This window comes from Schistocerca serialis, chromosome 1 (assembly GCF_023864345.2).
Source record: "Schistocerca serialis cubense isolate TAMUIC-IGC-003099 chromosome 1, iqSchSeri2.2, whole genome shotgun sequence".
Taxonomy (NCBI): Eukaryota; Metazoa; Arthropoda; class Insecta; order Orthoptera; family Acrididae; genus Schistocerca; species Schistocerca serialis.
In genome coordinates this window covers 384,309,762-384,324,957 of record NC_064638.1, presented here as the reverse complement: position 1 = coordinate 384,324,957, position 15,196 = coordinate 384,309,762, and the positions used below count along the sequence as shown (strand labels likewise).

General features: G+C 43.7%; 1 protein-coding gene across 1 annotated transcript in view; it reads left to right on the top strand.

Moving 5' to 3' along the window:
- LOC126474691 (venom carboxylesterase-6-like) overlaps nt 1–14,853 on the top strand; it is a 181,557-nt gene extending 166,704 nt beyond the window's left edge. The window contains exon 8 of the mRNA XM_050102203.1: nt 14,646–14,853. Coding sequence (XP_049958160.1) covers nt 14,646–14,853 — 208 coding nt within the window. The remainder of the gene's footprint in view (nt 1–14,645) is intronic.
- Nucleotides 14,854–15,196: the final 343 nt, after the last annotated feature.

Below are 15,196 nucleotides of genomic sequence, written 5' to 3'. Positions count from 1 at the left end.
ATTACTGCGAGTCTTATCGCTTTTATTTAGTAATTTGCCCTCCTAAAACCTCCCCTTTTATGATTAAGACAGCCTGCGCCACCTTTCGGAGGGATTGGGGACGTCAAAGAGTCACAAAAGTTCATATTAAGCAGTCCGTAAAACACGTAAACGTTCACTTCAGTTAGCGTGTTAGTTAATGCCTACGCTTTCCGCTAGATGATGCTGACTTACTGCTGAATAGCTTTGGTTACGTAAAACCTTCACTGATTAGCACTAGGTAAATGAAATAAGTACAACGCTCTTGCATTTCACGCTATATTTAAGGATTAAGATGGTGATGGATGATGGTCTATTTAAAAGGTTCCTAGCCTGGAGGAATCTAAATAGTCCGCAAATGCTGATATGCACGCGCTCTACGTCCAGGTTCGCAACTAACGGCACATGACACTTTCAAAAGTCCACACGTTAATATCTGAATACCGGTACCTCTGAATTCATTGTATCAGCAGATAATTTGAGTTTCTGTCGTTTATATGTCCGTAAAGTTCCAATCGAGCACTAAAATCCTTAAATTCCCCTTAGTACTCCGTTGCTACCAACAGTCACAGATCGTACATTACACCACTTTTAATCTCCGTAATATTCTACCAGTTTATCGTGAATCATAACACGGTAAAGTCCAATCTAATTACTGTCTCGATGGCTGACACGGGTTCCCCGCTCTTTTACGAAGCAATGAAGGAAAAAAGGTTTTTTCATCACAAGAGTTTAACGCCACTGCCATCTCCGTGACGGAGCTTCCGTGGCTTTGCTGAACTTAGACGTTAAAGTACTTGCTGATATACTATAATTTTGTTCTGCAATAACCGAACACTGATTCTACACTATTTCCCCTCTAAAAATTCTATTCTTAATTTTAAATTATTCTTTCTATAGCTTTTATCACTGTAAAATGAACCGATATGTTACACGAGTCATCGTGCAGTACGCTACTCGTGCATTACGACGCTACCCCTCCGCCAACCCCCCTGTTTCCGCACTTTTACCCAGGGGGCGTCAGAAAATTGAAATAAAAATTTGGTCCAGTCTCCGTTTTAAGGCCGATACCCCATGTTCCTAATACACTCATGAGCCAAAACAATATTACCACCATATTAATTTAATAATATGTTGGACCACTTTCAGAACGCAAAAAAACAGCGATATTTGGCAAGTCCTCCGTAGACTTGCGGAGGTATGTGGCATCAGCTGTCTTATTTACTTAGCGTGTGGCTTACAAAAATTAAAAATGGCTCTTAGCTCTATGGGCCTTAACATCTGAGGTCATCAGTCCCCTAGAACGTAGAACTACTTAAACCTAAGTAACGTAAGGACATCACACACATCCATACCAGAGGAAGGATTCGAACCTGCGACCGTAGCAGCAGCGCGGTTCCGGACTGAAGCGCCGAGAACCGCTCGGCCACTGCGGCCGGCGAGCCTCCCTCTCCTGCGGCGCCAAGGCTAGGTAGCGAACAATATGTCTGTCGTCTGGAACACTTGTCCTCAGGAGCCATGGAGATTCTGTGTGGTGTTACTTGAAGGTCTCCTGAACCCTTACACTTCGTATTCACGTAACGGTCTTGAGATGCCAGTCACACGAGCAGCATTGTTGCGGAACGAAAAAACCCAGTCTTAGTAGGCTTGATCTTGTCACTGTCAGTTCAGGTATGTTCTGAGAGACGACTCTCTCTGTCTCTACACGAGGTACAACGCGATCGTCTCTCAAACAACTAACACTGCAATGTGATTTCTGGATGAAAAAAAAAAAAACATTATAAAGGTGTATTACCTGATTTCAAAACTCCATATTCACTGATAAAAACCTACTACAAGCATGGGATGAATTGCAAAATACTCATAAAGTCTTAAAGTTTTACCTATGCTATTACAAATGGTCTATGTATTCACGAGCAGCAGCAGGAACCACATCTAGACGATAGCTAAATTCGTCATAAATTGTACACGATATATCTGCTTTTACAGAAGTTATGGTGGCAGTCATTCTGTTCTTCAATTCTTCTACGTCACGAGGTAAAGGTGAGTGAATAAGCTTCCCTTCAGATACGCCCACATGAAAAAATCGTACGGAAACATGCTGGCGATCGTGGACGCCGAGAATGCAGGGCAGTGTTTCGATGTCCCATGCGCCCTATCCACTCACTATTGAGGCAGAGTGTCTTTGAGAAACTGCCATAAGTTGTTGTGTCAACTGTGGTGGAGCTCATTCCTGTTCGAAAATGATGTCATCGCATTCCTCCGGAAGTTGTGAGGAAGAAAATTCTGCAACATTTGAAGATAGCTCAGCGTGATGTGAAGGAAGGTGTGTTCATCTCCACTTTTTACCTCGTAGCATAGAAGAAAAGAAGAACAAAACAACAGCCGCTACAACTTCTGTAAGAGATGGTATGTTGTGTTAAGCTTATGACGAATTTAGCGATTGTCTAGATGTTGTTCGTGCTGCTGCTGGTGGACACATAGGTCATTTGTAATTTCATAGCTAAGACAAATTTTTGACACTTTTGTAGGCACTTTTGACAAACTGCCTGTTTGCTTCTGTCTCTGATTCTTCGGCCGACGTTTTCTGATAATTTTTCTGACGTTACGCCAGCACGAGTGGCTGGAATTGTCAGTTTCACCCTCCTTTGCTGGTGGGTTGCGGCCTCGAGCTCGGCTCCAGTCCACCGCTAGCAATCGAGGGTGAAACTTCGCAATGCCATCCACTCGTGCTGGCGAAACGTTGGAAAAATCGTCAGACGAACGTCGGCCGAAGAACCCGAGACAGAAGCCAACAGACAGTTCGTCAACATAGCTAATACTTTATTTAGGATTTCGCTAGTATTTTTCAATACATCCCGTGTTTGTAATATGTTTTTATCCATAAATGTGGAATTTTGAAACCAGGTCATTATATTTTAAACAAGCTGTGCACGGACTGCATATACCCTTCCTCCTATGCTCTTTGTGCGGGCACGGCCGATTTCCTTCCCAATCCTTCCCTAACCCGAGCTTGCGCTCCGTCTCGAATGACCTCGTTGTCGACGGGACGTTAAACACTACCCACCACCACCACCACCTATGCTCTTTGTGCGATTGCGCTGAAGTGGAAATCATTTCTATATCTAATCATGTAGCACTTTTAATGTAAATTTGACGTATGTTTCATGTCTTTGTGTTGTAATTTTAATATCCAGCAGAGTAAGAGCCAACTCAGGTGATCTATTGAGTTCCGTGACGGTTCACTTATCGCACCATACAGGTACAACAAGTTCAAATTTTCTTTTTCCGCTTGATGGCGGCTCCTCGCATGGTACTCCTGCAACTTATCCAATTTTGACAGAAGTTTAGCATTATGCAGTCGTCGAATTCATGAAATAGTGCACCACAAAACACAACTGCCATAAAATAAAGTGCAATGAGATGGAGAAATTAGCTCAACTGAATGGCGCTTTTAAAGTGGACGTGTTGCTATCGCCGATGTAGCAGCTGGGGAATGACTTGAGGTCTAATACTGGGTAATCTGATCGCGAACGCGGTCAATTCTGAAACTGTTTCCGAAGTTATGATGGTAGAATGGAGGCAATGATCGCATGAATGGTTTGGGGGGAAAAATCGACTATTACGCTCGATGAACAAAAAAAAAAAAAAAAAAAAAAGGTTCAAATGGCTCTGAGCACTATAGGACTTAACATCAGTGGTCATCAGTCCCCTAGAACTTAGAACTACTTAAACGTAACTAACCTAAGGACATCACACACATCCATGCCCGAGGCAGGATTCGAACCTGCGACCGTAGCGGTCATGCGGTTCCAGACTGAAGCGCCTTTAACCGCACGGCCACATCAGCCGGCCGCTCGATGAACACAAAATGGGCATAAAATACTGTAGGTGTCCAAACCAAGATATTTGCGTTCACAAGAGATAAAGGTATCCCGAAGTTCTTGTAAACTTATGTTTGATATTCCAAGAAAGAAATAACTAAAAGCATGATATCATTGTGGATCAAGAGGAAGTCTCCTGCGTTCTGTGGGCAAATAAGGTCTTCGGAAGAAATAGTGACACACGAGGCATCTATGATGTTTACAAAATCAAATACATGTAATACAAGCAGTATAGAGGAACAAGATTTCGTGTGAAAGCAGAGAGAAGGTATTATAGCTTATTGCCACCAGAATGTCGATTAAAAGTCAAAGACATAAGGAAAGAATTGTATGGAAAGATAAGAGCACAAAAAGAAAAGGAATAAGTACAGATGCCACATGAATTTTAAAGTAAAAGTATGAGCAGCTCAGAATAACTGCTAAATTAAGTATATGAAGGTGCTTCTATAGATATAGATAAGTGGTAAACGAAACAATGAATAAAGGGATGAGGAGTAGCAGGGAAGGTAATTGAGGTCCGCTAAACAATAACACAGAGGAAGAAACAGTAGAAAAAGTGATTTGAGACTGCTGCATAGACAAGCCAAAAAGACGCTAGAAGCGTGCTACCAAAAACAAAAAATGTATTTCTGCTGCATAATAATTCTATTGCTATCAAACGTCCGCATAAAGTTGTTAAAGAACCAACACGGCATACAGTGCTAAACACTATATGTAAATGCAACGTTGATAGTCGGAAAAGCCAAAAATTAAAAACAAAAGAACTGAAAGCAGTTGAAATGGTCCGCACAGGAGGATGTTGAAAGTTAGTTGACAGATCTAATACAAAATATAAAAGCCGTGAAATAAATGGAATATCACTACCAGAAAACTGGACAGCTTAGTGCCATATGTTCAAGTTGTCAAGGAGTAGTTCACTTGGTACTGACATAGTAAAAAAAAAAGATGAAGTTTACTGGAAAACAATGAACTTTTAAGGGTTTATTTCAACAAGAGTGTAATAGGCATGGTGAAGTTCTGAAAGACAAAACTATGAAAAAACATTACGTAGCAAATGAATCTTCGTAGTGTTTTTATGACTCAGTACATTTAGCGTGTAATTATAAGCACTTCCTCTGTATTAAGACAGTTCGCTGATGTCTCATGGCAAAACAGAGCTATAATAGAATGTGTGTATATTGCTTTACAGAATTCTGTGAGCAATAAGCGAGTTTTAGCAGCCCATGATTTTGTTAGGAAAGAATATTTTCCATGATTTGAAGCTGAAGGATTCTTGATGATACTCTTTAGATTTCATATTGTAACCAATAGGCCTGATAAAAACCTTACAAATTTGGCTTGTGGATTGGAAACATAACTGTGACTAATTTCACCAAGTACGGGATGGTTATAATTAAACTGAATCTGTTCCGAGTGCTGCAGGACGCTGAAACACCGTTCATTAATCGGTGCACTTGCGGATAATGCTGAGAAAATTAATAGTTCCATTTTCTGCCACCAGGTGAAAATATTATGCTGTATGAAGTCAAAATGTGAAATATTTCCTGTTTTGACATCAGTATGCTGTTTGTCGCCTGGCGACGCGTGTTGCTTTCTTTTGTGAAGTGAATGTTGGGTCTGCCTCGGTAGCTGCTCGGTCATCGCGATGGATTGCTATGAGAAGGGGTTCTGGTTTGATTCCCTACCGGGTTGAGACTTCCTTCTCTCGGGGCAGGGTGTTATGTAGTCTTTACGATAGTATCGCCATAATTGACATTACGATTCAGATGTCTGAATAGGCACAGCCAGAAAGCTAACAAATTGAAAAAATAACTACTATTGGTGTAAAGGGTTAAGGAGCATGAAGTTTTTCGTACGAAACGCAATGGCTATTCACAAGGAAGCCCGTGCACTGCGGTGAAATTGTTTTATCCGAACGGCAGCAATAGTACCACTGCATTGTGGGAATATCGCGGACAGAAACAGCTGCGAAGAGGCCACATGTCAACAAATTAGCTAAAGAATATGATCAAGAAATTTGAAGAAACAGGTGAATTAGGTGGCGCACCAGTGAGAAAGGGCGGCCTAAACTATGGCAATCGTTAAAAAAGTTGATATAGCTGTAGCCGACTGCCTAGGACATACCTCAGATTCTGCAGCCCTGGTCAACAGTTCAAAAGATTCTGCGGCGCATTTTGTACTGGTATCCCTCCAAGATTCAGAACGTGCACCATATGAAGCTCCAAGATGAGCTACAAATCCGTGACTTTGCTCGTCGTTTTTTGTCTCACATGGAAATAGATTTGATGTGGCCAGGGAATATTATTTGGACGGACGAGGCACATTTTACTCTTCACAGTGCCGTGAATGCACAGAACTGTCGCATATGGGGATCTACTCCGACACAAGTTATGCAGGAACATCCACTGCACTCAGCCTATGTGACTGTGTGGTGTGGTTTCAAAACATCACTCATTCTCTGTCCGTTTTTCTTCTAGGAGACGATACCTCGCAGCCCTGTTATTTGTACATCTCTATGCAATTCCAAGAGGTGCGGTCTTCCACATCCCCCGACCTAACTCATCTGACTTCTGGCTGCGGGCATATCTGAAAGACCGTGTCTATTAGGGATGCATCCACACTCTTCCTCATCTAGAGGATAGCATACGACGGCATATCACTTCGGTTACACCGGATATGCTGCGAGCAACTGTCGGCCGTGCTGTGTTACGGACGCAGCATATTCCTGAGTGGGGAGACCATATTGAACACATGGAACTTGTTACCATATCCTAATAAATGTGCCACCATTGTCGTGTGTTTGATCATTCCTTCCCTTTTCCTGCACCAACACCATATTCTGACAGCTCACAGCCCCATATTTTCACCTGGTGGTAAAAAGTGGGATTATAATTCTCTCCAGCATAATCTACGAGCCATGTGATTAATGGACGTACCTACGGTGCTTCAGTGTCCTGCGATGTATACAGCCCACACTCCAGCACTTTCAGTTTAACTGTAACCACCTGGTACAAAGAAATTCATACCTATGCCCCAGTTCATACATTCATCGATTTTTCTTTTCAAAAATGTTCACAAATATATTTTATTGAACGGAGTAACCGTACGCCGTCATGAATCTCTTAGTTTTAAGAAATAACACAGTAAGTCGTCACAATTATCTATAGCAAAGAGTTTCATTTAAGAAACTGCAGCAGTCTTCGAAAAAAAGGACTAATATGAAAAAAAAAATGTTTGTCGAAGATGGTTTCCGTGTGATTCAGCGAGGGAAATTATAAAATCTGTCTTTAATACTCTCTAACTTAACTATACAATATTACGCGAGAGTTTCAAGACCGTAATTGAAGTCCGCTGCTGGGCAAAGGGCGACACTGCTAATCACTGAGGCAGCCGATGCTAATCTATTAGCCGGTATATTAGGTAATCGTTACGTACCGGATCCTGTTGTAATAGAAGGGTTTTCTCAACTAGTTACACTGTGGTGTTAATCAATGTTGAAACTAGTATGAAAGTTGCAACAGTTCGCAGAAATGAACATGAAGTTTCGAAGTTGCGGTGTACCGCGTTGTATGAAATAATGGGAGGAAACTACAAAATAAACTTGACGTTATAAACGAGCTTTGATAAAATTGTGAGAATGAGTTCAGACCTGGCCGGGAAGAAATAAGGAAAGTTTTTTAATTTATTGCAACATCATTAGTCATGTAATACGCACCACGAGATTTTTCGTGCTGTTCTCATACAAAATTTTCTTTCGCGTGGAGGTATCCATCTTTATACTGTCACAGATATTCAGTGCTGTTATGCATTTAACTTTAATTGCGTTACTTGAAATATGTGAACTTTACTTTCAAGACGTCTTATCAGATACAATAAACTCGGGTGCTGAAAAGAGTATATTACACATTGTTTTTCACGTCGAATCTACATATTAGTGTAAGTCTATCTACATATTAGTGTAAGTTTCGCGTAACACTGGAACGCTTAGAGGCATTTCAACCATAAATGATATGTATGTGATTCACTGTATGGAAAAAATAATAATACCAACATAATAGGCAACTAGCAAGTTTTGCAGTGGCAAGGATAAATGTGTTAAAATAATTAGTAATGAGTCGATGCGAAACAGCAAGAGATAGAAAACGTATTACAAAGCCGTGTCGTATTTCTGAATCATTGGCGTATTGAAATTTAGTGCGAAGTGAACTAGAGGTGTACGAAGTGAGCCAGGGGTTGAATAGTGACATTTCATAGCCCTGATGAAAATTCCAGGAAGGAAGAAAAACAAAGAAGTACAGGCAAATTCGGCCACATTCTATAACCCAGCTCCAAGGTCGTTACCTTGCATGAAGTGCGCCAAGACGCCTAACCACGTACCGGCAGCCTCAGCGTCATACGTCTCCGTTGTGGTATATACCGTCGGCTTTGAGAGGTTGCTCTGTACGGTCGACGACTCTCCACATAACGAGAATTTCGCAGTTTTGTCCTGAGAATTATTCTCGATATGTGTTCGTGAGAAGCGTTCGTGGGATATTCTACAATCCTCCAATTATCACGAGACGGGACCGATCCGCTGTCACCATTGTCGTCTTATGGGGAGCCACAACATTACTTCACATTTTATTTATGCATCAAGCCTAAGCTATTTGGTCATGGAACGAGTCAGTACACAGCTTACGGAAAGCTGATTACAGAATTTCTAAACAAAGAATTAAAGAATTACTAAAACACTTAAACGAAACTATAGAAATAAATGGCACATTACAGAGTCAAGTTTTCCAATAGTCCGACGAACTCCTTTACAGAATATAAGGAGTCTGCTACAAGGAAATCTTTCACCTTTGATTTGAGTACGTAGGAGTCATCACTCATATTTTTTTTTTGTTTTTGTGAAAGCCCATTTAAAATAAAACACTTTCCAGTACAGTACTTAAGGAAGTGTTATGCAAGTATACATAATTTCTCCGTCTAATGTTCACCGGATCACACGAGATAATAGACTGAAAGTAAGCAAAGTAAACAAGCCCTCGTATTTTAGTGTCAGAGTGAAAGGAGATCATTGTTATTGTGAAAAATACAGCATTCGTTTTCTGCACAAGATCTTGAATGCGACACTTCTAAAAAACCATTGCACCTAGTTTAAATCCCAAGAATTTAAAATATTCGACTTCACTGACTTACTTGACCGTCTTCTGACAATACAATTTATGTTTTACAAGATTTCTGTGTCAGAAACTATTTGCATTGTGTTTTGTTGCAGTTAAGCGTTAACATATTGTCTGCAAATAACGTTTTGGTGTTACTGATATCCTGTTGCCTCCGTCATTTATATTACATTCAACGTGTTTGACAATATATTGTGCCTTCGGCGAAGAGAACAATTTTTTGTCGTCCGTCGTGTTCGGTGGCAGAACATTGATATATGCTTCGTGACGAAAAAAGTGAGTCACCTAGAAGACATGGTCGGATGTCAGTCTAACTTTGTACACGAACACACAATCAGAGGGTACGTAAATGATTAGAGTTGAAAGTTCTGGCCGGCCGCTGTGACCAAGCGGTTCCAGGCGCTTCAGTTAGTTAACCCTTAGGTTAGTTAGGTTTAAGTAGTTCTAAGTCAAGGGGACTGATGATCTCAGGTGTTAAGTGCCGTAGTGCTTGGAGCCATTTGAATTTTTGCAAGTCCCTGTGCCAGGTACAGCGGGCAGCAGAGTACATTGTGTTGCTCATATTAAGTGTTGTTACCAGACCTTGTACGGTACAGAAGGGGCATTAACAGTGTCAGGTATTAACGTAGGTCAGCCAGGAACTGAGGCTCCGCAGAGAGCAAATAGACGTGAGACAGCGAAGAAAGTGGCAGATCGTCGTCCGCATGCGGTCCCCCCATGTGCGGCGACATGGCCAGCATACGCGGGCATGAACATGGTCACGACAGGTGCGAGCGATTACGTAGAGGGATTTCCCAACGCCCCGAATCGCTACTCGCAGATAAGAGATGGGGTGAGTAGTATCGGGAGGCGGCGGCAGTGCTGTTCAGTCTCCACAACGAACAGTACAATCGTTAGAGGACCAAAACTCGACCTACGATCGGCTACCGATCGTCACAGAAGACACAGGTAGCTGTCACAACTACTGGAGGGCAGGAGAGATCTATAGCAGCGTTGTGCGCCGTGCCTGAACGACCGTTGCGCCGAAACGGGTGACTCGCCCTCAACACATTTCCATTCCAAGTGAAACTACCACCGCCAACAGGTTTGAACCGTTAGTAGAACAGAAGCAGGCCATGCGAACGGTCGCACCTCCAAACACCATAGAAGGGGCGAGCTCCCGCCCGGTGCCATTCACCAGGCTGTCTCAACGCAGCCCATTTCCAGTCGCCTGTGAGGTAAAGGACGTTTCAAAGTCTTCCATTTGTTTCTCGACAATGGGACAACCGCGGTCTGCACCGTGACGTCTGCGGGAAGGGATCTGTTGAGAGTCCATCTGCATCTGCATCAGTATTCCGTAGGTCGCCTGACGGTGTGTAATGAGGAGTACTGCTGTCACCACTAACTGATCCTCCCTTCTCTGTTCCACCAGCGAGCGTGGGAAGAGTGTTGTTGGTAAGCCTCTGTATTAGCTCCAGATTCATGAATTTTCTCTTTGAGGTTATATCGCAAGACGTTTGTGGGAGGGAGCACTTTATTGTTCGACTTTTTCAGGAAAGAACTCCCTAGAAATTTCAGTAGCAAATATCTCCGTGGTGCACAATATCCCTCTTGCAGGTCTGCCACTGGTGTTTTGAACATATCAGTAACGCTGCCGCGCGGTCTAAACGATTCCGTGGCGAAACATGCCTCCCTTCCTTGGGTTTTTTTTCCATCTTCCTAGCTGGTAACGATCCCAGATTGATTAACAACACTCTAGAATCGATCTACCAAGTGCTAATTAAACTACTTCTTTAGTGTATGAATTACATTTCCTTAATCCTTTGGGCCCCTATGGTCTCTGTCGGAACCCATCATTTTATTCATTTTGTTTTTAAGTACCAGTGCCTTTAGCATGAAACCACCGATGCTACGGAAGCCCTGAATCAGGGTTTCATGTTAAGTTTATTTTCATTCAGGATCAGGTGCCATTCCTGCACCACTCATCGATCTTGCGTTTGTCCTGCTGCAAGTTGTGACTGTGTTCTGGCGTTGCTGACTTCTTATAGACAATCACCTAATCTACGACAGCCTTAAACAGTCTCCGACTCGTTCTACTATATCGTTTGTATATGAATTTTAATCAGCAACGGTTCTGTAACAATTCCTTGCGTTACTTCCGAAGTTACCTACACATCTATTGATTTTTTTTCCATTACGAGCGAAGTGTTGAGTTCTGCCTGCAAGAAAGTCTTGCATCAAATCACAAATCTATTCCAATAGTCGGTAAGCTCGCACATTTTTTACTAAACGACAGTGCGGGACAGCGTGAGATGCCTTCCGAAATTAGAGGAACGTGGCACCAATCTGAGTGGCGATTTCTGCATCGCTGTGGATCTTATTGAGGAACAGAGCGAGCTGAGTTTCGCAAGATCTCAGTTTACGGAATCCACGTTGATTTTTATAGAGGAGATTTTCATTCTGCTAAAACGTCATAATACACGGGCATTGAACATACTCCATAATTACAGGACAGATTGATATCAACGATAGAAACCTATAATTACGTGCACCTTTCCTATGGCCCTTCTTGAAAACGGGAATGACTGCGCTATTTTAATGTCGCTAGGGATCGTTCGTTGCTCCAGCCACCTACGCAAACAGCTGCTAGAAGGGGAACAAATTGTTTCACACAATCTCTGTAAAATCTTACAGGTGCCTCATGTGGTACTGATGCCTTTCCACTACAAAGCGGTGATTGAAAGAATGGACAGTATTGCGATCTGCCGGCCGGGGTGGCCAAGCGGTTCTAGGCGCTACAGTCTGGAACCGCGCTACTGCTACGGTCTCAGGTTCGAATCCTGCCTCGGGCATGGATGTGTGCGATGTCCTTAGATTAGTTAGGTTTCAGTAGTTCTAAGTTCTAGGCGACTGATGACCTCAGAAGTTAAGTCCCATAGTGCTCATAGCCATTTTTGAGTATTACGATCTGCCGCGGTAAAACAATTTCGGAAGACCGAATTCAGTATTACGCTCGTTTCTCTGTCATTTGCATAATGTAAACTTTCACGGCCGGAAATATCACAATTAATAAAATTTTCCGGGCTATTATACCGTGGTCGAATGGATTTCACCTTAAAACCCGACGTTTCCCCATTATTACGACCGCAAGTGGGCCGGTTCGATTCTAATATCATGAATTCGGCGTATTTTACCAGTAAATTAGACGGGATAATGGTACAACAGGAGGAGATATTAGGTAGTTTCGATGTGGTGTCGCTATTCACTATGGTTGCAGTCAATGAAGTGTTGCAACAGCTGAATTTTCCTTCCCGCTGTTGGAGAACTGTTTATATATTGCCTCAGAACCACGTATTTCAGACGGAACGAAGAGTTCTATGAACAGACTGATGGAATTGATATCGGTAGCCCTTTAAGCCCGGTTATATCGAACTTCTTATGGAAAAATTCGAGGAGCCGGCACTGGAAATTGCGAACAATAAACCAGTTCTACAGCGGCAAGGCAGGGAGGACCTGTATCGTTTTCACACACACCTGAACGGTATCAATCCGAATATTCAGTTTACCAAGTAGGTGAATGCTGACGGAAGATCAAATTTTCTTGACATACTAATTTTCAAGGAAGAAGATGGTAGCTTGGGGCAATCGGTTTACCGAAAACCCACGCACACAGACAGTTATCCACACCGAGATTCGAACCATCACCCACAACAAAAGCGAGGCATCATGAAAACGGCGGATAGAACAAAGAAAATCTGCGAACCAGAGCTGCTTGACGCAGAATTAAAACCTCACACCAATGCATTGCTCAAGAATGGTTATTCGTTCACCGAGGTGAAAAGAGCTACACTACTGGCTATTAAAATGACGTTTTGCCATTCGTGCACCCAGGTTCGTCTTTGAGTACACAATCGCAGACGCTCCTGTCTGCGATGCAGCGTCAAGGGTAACCGCAGCCATGGTCTCCGAGCTGATAGTCCATGCTGCTGCAAACGTCGTCGAACTGTTCGTTCAGATGGTTGTTGTCTTGCAACCGTCCCCATCTGTTGACTCAGAGATCGAGGCGTGGCTGCACGATCCGTTACAGCCATGTGGATAAGATGCCTGTCATCTCGACTGCTAGTGATACGAGGCCGTTGGGATCCAGCACGGCGCCAACCTTGTGTGAATGCTCTGAAAAGCTAATCATTTGCATATGATAGCATCTTCTTCCTTTCGGTTAAATTTCGCGTCTGTAGCACGTCATCTTCGTGGTGTAGCAATTTTAGTGGCCAGTAGTGTATAAGACAACTGCGTAGAAATTAGAGCGATGCTCAAGCGGCGGTGAAATCGAAAGTTTTCCTGCCATTCATTAAGAAAGCGACAGACTGCATAAGAAAAATCCTGAAAAAGCAGAACATCGTGGCAATCTACACACCTAGATGGAAGATACAAGCTCACGTGAAATCAGCCAAGGAAGCTCGCCTACCGCTGGAAGAAGCTGAAATTTATAAGATTCTGTGTAGTTATGCGGAGGTGTACGTAGGTACTACAACAAGGTCAAAAAGCGACTCGAAGAGCACAAGGGCAATTGCGGAAGAGGGGAGACTGACAGATCAGCTGTTGCAGAACATTCCTTTCAGCCAGGGAACCACCTCATTAATTTTGATGAGACTCAAGTACTGGCAGCCAGAAGCGGATATCATAAAGGCTATACAAAGAGGCCATAGAGATTGCAGGAATTTCAATAGGAAGAAGGAAGGCGTGAATCTGAATGACATTTGGAGTCCGATGCTGAAGGAGATGTGTACCATTCTTCCACCATGGGGTGGTAGCAACAGGGGGCAACGGCAGTCGACAACGGCCAATTGTGCTCGCTTATTCAAAACATGTGACGTCACGCCACTGCGGGGAAGCTCGCGGAAGCGGAATTTTGCTGTTGCTAGTAGCGAGCCAGAGTGTGAATAGGACATTAAACAAAGCTACGATCCCCCTTGAAAATGTTCTCAACAGATAGGGACGAAACGTCGGGTTTTAAGGCGAAATCCATTCGACCACGGCGTAATAGCCTGGAACATTTTATTATTTGTGCCTCTGTCATTTTCTGTTTGGGTGCCATTACCGTCACAGAGTGACTGAATAGATCATTTCGAACCACTCCCCGACCAAAGTACATAGGGGTTTTAGTCAGATCGGTAAATGCGAGAATTTCTCGAAGACGACGAGAGATGTAGCATCTCTCTCTGCCGTTCTACATCCACGCGACCGTCCTGGAAAAGCTGATTAAGGCGGTGTTTAAGAGCTTTCCGCGCTCTGCGGCAGTTGACCACATCAGAGAGGAAATTGAGGAGCTTGGATCTAATATGCGCTCGCTGGTGCACATCAAATCATCCAAGTAGCAGGAGTTTCCGTCTCTTATCGTTGCGCTCTAGATAGCGTGGAGGGCAGGAAATTCTACCAGGTGACGTGGGTGGCCAATGCAGCAGTCATGGTTGAGCCTCTGAGGCGTAAGAGAGGCTCGTCTCAGTGCTTTCACTGCCAAAGAGAGGATCATATTACACGCCACTGCTGTTTCTCCGAGACACGCGTGAAGTATGCGGGCGACCACGCGGGTTCTCAGTGGCTACAACCGAAGACGCACTCGCCAAGGTGAAAGAACTGTGGCGGCAGTGGTGTTGAGAGCTACTTGGGTACGCAACGTTCCGGGCAATGCTCTCGAGAAGGCCCACTGCTCCGACGTCCGCGCCCGGACACACAGACTGCAGGAGAGCCTGGCCAGCGATGAGCCCAAAGCTGCCTTCACTCCAGGGAGCAGCAGAGGACGGTGAGGCACTCCAGGACCAACACGCCATAGGAGCAGCGAGACCACCCACTCTTCCCAGGGGGAAAATTCGCCGCCCATCAGGAGACACCAGTTAGGCTGGCGGCAGAAGCGGAAACGATCAAACCGCTGTCAGCGCAGAAGCAGCGCCCGTCTAAGCTACACTACTGGCCATTAAAATTGCTACACCAGGACGTGCTACAGACGCGAAATTTAACCGACAGGATGAAGATGCTGTGATATGCAAATGATTAGCTTTTCAGAGCGTTCACACAAGGTTGGCGCCGGTGGCGACACCTACAATGTGGCGCGACGGCTACGGTCGCAGGTTCGAATCCTGCCTCGGGCAT